The sequence below is a fragment of the Octopus sinensis genome, unplaced genomic scaffold (genome assembly GCF_006345805.1).
Source record: "Octopus sinensis unplaced genomic scaffold, ASM634580v1 Contig06878, whole genome shotgun sequence".
Lineage (NCBI taxonomy): Eukaryota > Metazoa > Mollusca > Cephalopoda > Octopoda > Octopodidae > Octopus > Octopus sinensis.
The window spans coordinates 25,001-30,000 of record NW_021829631.1 but is presented as its reverse complement, the minus strand read 5'-3'; the positions used below and the strand labels follow the sequence as shown (position 1 = coordinate 30,000).

General features: G+C 35.6%; 1 protein-coding gene across 3 annotated transcripts in view; it reads right to left on the bottom strand.

Moving 5' to 3' along the window:
- LOC115227682 (E3 ubiquitin-protein ligase MIB1-like) overlaps positions 1-5,000 on the bottom strand; it is a 23,016-nt gene that overhangs the window by 542 nt on the left and 17,474 nt on the right. For all 3 annotated transcript variants that reach the window (XM_036498700.1, XM_029798431.2, XM_036498699.1), the window contains exons 9-10: positions 2,612-2,745; positions 1,596-1,744 (exon numbers count right to left, since the gene is read on the bottom strand). In XM_036498700.1, coding sequence (XP_036354593.1) covers positions 2,707-2,745 — 39 coding nt within the window. In that variant the 3' untranslated portion in view covers positions 1,596-1,744; positions 2,612-2,706. The remainder of the gene's footprint in view (positions 1-1,595; positions 1,745-2,611; positions 2,746-5,000) is intronic.

Below are 5,000 nucleotides of genomic sequence, written 5' to 3'. Positions count from 1 at the left end.
GTGCCGGAAGAAATACCACTGGGCGTTTTGTCCGACATGTTTACTCCTCTGCTTGCTTGCTGCCTTAATGATGATAATGATATCTATTATCAATGGTTGCAAATTGCTGAGTTAAAAGCAGAAAAGGAAGTGTCTTCGTAACTCAAGAATCAACCATTTTCTAAGATTTTATAATTCACACTGATAGAATTATGAAAGCAAATCACGCAGTTAGAACAGTAAAAAGCTATATTGATAAACCTTGTCCCCTAATTCTATCCCCAAACAACAGTGTCGCAGACAAAGATCTCAATAAGATACAAAAGTATAAAGTGCTCAGTCTGAAGATTGCCAAAATGTGGCAATCTTCTATGATACCTGTTATCATAGGAAAGCTCGGGATAATAAAGTGAGGAGCAGAAACATTCACAGACATGATACCAACAAAACTGTGCTGGATATTGCGCACGTTTTACCAGACGCAGAATCGACATACCACTGTAGGGACGCTTCCGGAAAGAAAATCAAATACGTTGGAAAATCGATTATAACAGTGACTCGATCTATTCCTAGGGATATCTGAAGAAAGAATTTTTATATTCTGAAATATTATATCAGATAATAATAATAATAATAATAATAATAATATAATAATAAATAATAATAATAATAATAATAATAATAATAATGATAATAATAATAATAATAATATAATAATAATAATAATAATAATAATAATAATAATATTAAAAATAATAATAATAATAATAATAATAATAATATTAAAAATAATAATAATAATAATAATAATAATAATAATAATAATAATAATAATAATAATATTAATAATAATAATAATATTAATAATAATAATAATAATAATAATAATAATAATAATAATAATAATAATAATAATAATAATAATAATAATAATAATGCCAACATTATGGAATAACAACAGAAAAAAGATGGTATAGGCACACACCAGAAAAGGTCACAGAAAACGAGAAAGCAACAATACTCTGGGATATGCCGATACACACAGATACAGAAATTAAGGCCAACAGACCAGAAAAAAATGCTTTCTAATTGATGTATCAATACCAGCAGATGACAACGTGTCTCTAAAAGAAATGGAGAAACTTTCAAAATACAAAGACCTGGAAATAGAGGTAACCAGAATGTGGAATCTAAAAACAGAAACAATTCCTATCATAGTAGGCGCATTAGGTATGATAAAAAAAGTATTCAGACAAATACATAACAAAAGCACCAGGACTTACAAATACATATAACATACAGAAAATTGCACGACTAGGCACTGCACACATCCTACGCAGAACACTTTCAATACAATAACCATCAGAGCATCACAACAAATCACAGCACATACCCAAGGCACACAGAGCTGCGCTTGGTAGTGAAGTGAAAGCACACTATAAAAATAAAACTACTGAATAATAATGATGATGATAATAATATAATAATAATAATAATAATAATAATAATAATAATAATAATAATAATACGAAATAATTCAGAAAAAAGCAAAAAATGGTAAGCAAAATTTAATCTGAAATTTTTGAGATAATCAGAGGATGCTGTAAAAAACATACCCAAACGCAGAGAAATGCAATGCCGTATCCCCGTCGTCATCTTGTAGTTCTATGTTAGCTCCGGCCTCCAAAAGCATCAATACGATGTCTTTGTGGCCTTTAAAACTAGCAACTTGTAAGGCTGTTTTACCAGAACATTTTTTATCAACCTGTGGCGAGAGCGAGAGAGTGACAGAAAATGTACTCAGAGCAATTAAAAATGAAGGACGATTGAGAGAGCAGAGCAGAGAAAGGCAAAGAAACAAAGAGAGGTGATTCAGAGCGGTCCCGAAGCACAAAATATTCTCAGACTAGAGGGATGCGTATAATAGGATTGGCAGTTTTAAAGGACCCCAAGGGCCATGTAGTATTGTTAAACTAGGCAACAGAAATTGTCCATAGAGTTTCTGTCTTCCAAATTTTGTACGCATGACATAAGGTAGAAAGCACTTGTCCTACAGTGCCAAGTAGTAGACTTGAAGCAGGTAACCGTTTCGATTTGATGTGAAACTCTTAAGCAGACAGCTCTCGTTGCTCGTTCACTGACAAATGTCCAGGTAGCATATGAGGCTCATCAGTTCCACCACTCTGGGAGGAGGTCACCAGTATCGCCTGGATAACAGGCTTAAATAAAGAAGGAACAAGAAAAATAAAATGAACGGGAGGAGTAAGAAAGGGACGAGGAGGACGAGAGGAAGGAGGAGATGAGGCGAGGAGGGGAGGAGGGGTATGCAAAGAAGAGGAAAGGGAGGATGATGAAGGGGAAGTGGAGGACGAGGAGAAGGAGGAGAAAGAGGCAGGAGTGAAGGACAAGGAGGAGGAGGTTTGTAGAAAGAAGAAAAAGATGCAGAAGAAGAAGAAGAAGAAGAAGAAGAAGAGAAGAAGAAGAAGAAGAGAAGAAGAAGAGAAGAAGAAGAAGAAGAAGAAGAAGAAGAAAAGAAGAAGAGAGAAGAAGAAGAAGAGAAGAAGAAGAGAAGAAGAAGAAGAGTTGAATGCAATGAACATTTGATATGACAGATATATAGATAACAGCTTACTTCATCTCGATGACTTTTGATAAATTCTCGAACATTTCGTGTATGGCCTTTAGCAGCATCCTTTACGAAACCATCTAGAACTGTGACACCAAATCTCATATTAAAGAGCTTTTGTAGCATGTCATCCATTGATTCTATATAAGTAGTCGTGAAAGTTTAATTATTAAAGTAAATACTTCTAGTTGAATGTAAGCAAAATGTCTGAAATTAGGAAAATACGATGTGACATCAAAACGTTCCCTGACTAGTTCTGTAGCGCGCCAACAGCTGGCAACACTCTGCCAATGAGAGCTAGCAGTGATCTTCATGAGTCAGTGTACCGAGAGACATCGCTGTGTTTACTTTGCAAGTTGTGGAATTTGTACTTTCGTAATCACGAGTACGCAGGATATCTCTGGAAGACAATGAGTGACTCGGAAGACCTGCGAAGAGCATCACCCCTAATAATGTGGTATTGTGCATCAAGAATTCGTCTCCGAGGTCCCGACCGTCAATCGTGAATTCTACCGTGATGATTTGAAGCTTTTGAGGGAGGTCTTTCAACGAAAATGACCGGATCTGTGAAGCATGAAGAATTGGCTTCTTCTCGACGTCAATGCACCCTGTCACCGAATTCTCCTCACTCGTGAGTTTCTTGCCAAAAATGACATGGAATAGCTTTCACATCCGTCCTATTCGCATCCCTATTCGCCAGATTTAGCACCCGCTGGTTTCCATCTCTTCTCCAAGATGAAAACGCAGCTCAAAGGTCGTCGTTTTAACACCGTTGTTGAGATCCAGAGAAAATCACAGAAAGTTCTCGACTCGCTTACGGAAAACAACTTCCAGGCTGGATTCCAAAAGTGGAAGGAAAGCTGACACTGGGGTATCGCAGCACAAGGTATCTATTTCGAAGGAAAATATGTTAAAACTTAGGTAAAGAAGTTATTATTTTTTAAAATTAAACAAAAGTAGTTCGGGAACCTTTTGATACCACCTCGTATATAATGAAAATAAGTAGTGTATACACACATGCATACACACACACACACACACACACACACACACACACACACACATACACACACACACATACACACACACACACATATACATAATACATACATACATACATACATACATACATACATACATTCAATACGAGCTAAATTTCAAACGGTAATCACATGAACTTGAAAGAAGTTTGTGTACATCTGAAACTTCTTAAACATAGTCCTGAAATAAGTAATTTCGTAACTCAAGACTAAAATATACTTATTATTCCGGAAGAGATCTAACAATATACCACTTATTACATCTATAAAAGTTATCGGGGCGGGGGGCAAAGCCATAACAGGCATTTTGTGTCATTGGATACGGGGTCCAAGGAACATCATTCTAGTAAGTACTATCTTAGTTTTACTCTCGCTAAAGCTTCTTAATGTTACTTTGGCCTGAGCCTAAGGTACCTCAAAGCTTCTCCTTTGTAAGACTTTCCAGAATTTCAAGACATGGTAACGATACAATTTCATATGTCTCCACCCATTCCCGGGTAAGCTGGACATAAATGTGATATCTAACTCTTGGCACTTGGTTCAGATTACTTCCGTGCCTTCTTCGTACACAGGTAAAACCGAGTGAACGTCTATGTACAGATTGTATAAACTGGTTAAATACATAATTTCAGTGTACACCAGAAAAGGAAAGCAGGAACCAAACACTAACCATTGATATAATGTTTTAAAGGTCAACACCAGTTATCAAAACTCAATGTACGTAAAATCGAACGTCATTGGTCTCTTGTTTAGTTACGGATCTCACCATTCACATAGTGTTAAGAAAAATGGACAGTGAAATAACTACATCGAGATAAAAGTATCAGCATCAAGGAATCAGTTTGTTATGAAGACGTGAATCATCTAAAATATATTCCCGAAATAACAAACACCAAGTTCGTTTTATGAACCCCATAGCACATTACATAAGATCTACAGTATATATAAGAGTTACGGAACATTATGTAAGTTACACTATACTTTATATAAGGCCACTGTAAAAAAGCACTTTACATGAGACCCACGATATATAGAACAGCTCCGATAACACATTGTATACTACCGACAAAAAACCATAATACAAACCGACAATACATTATACAAGATACACAATTACTCTCCAGTATCAAGTAAAGGTTCACTGCCACTACATTACTGCAAGAAATTTTCAGACAAAAAAATCTGAGTATCCGCGAAACTTATAACATCATATCTGTGGCCCAAATATAAATTAATAGTTTGCAAAAACTAACAAAAGATAATATGCTAGAATTGGAGGAACATGAAAGCTATACCTGTACTTTACATTGGTACTGGTCGAAAAGGATCGTTTTCGAAACTAACTTCCAACGTTA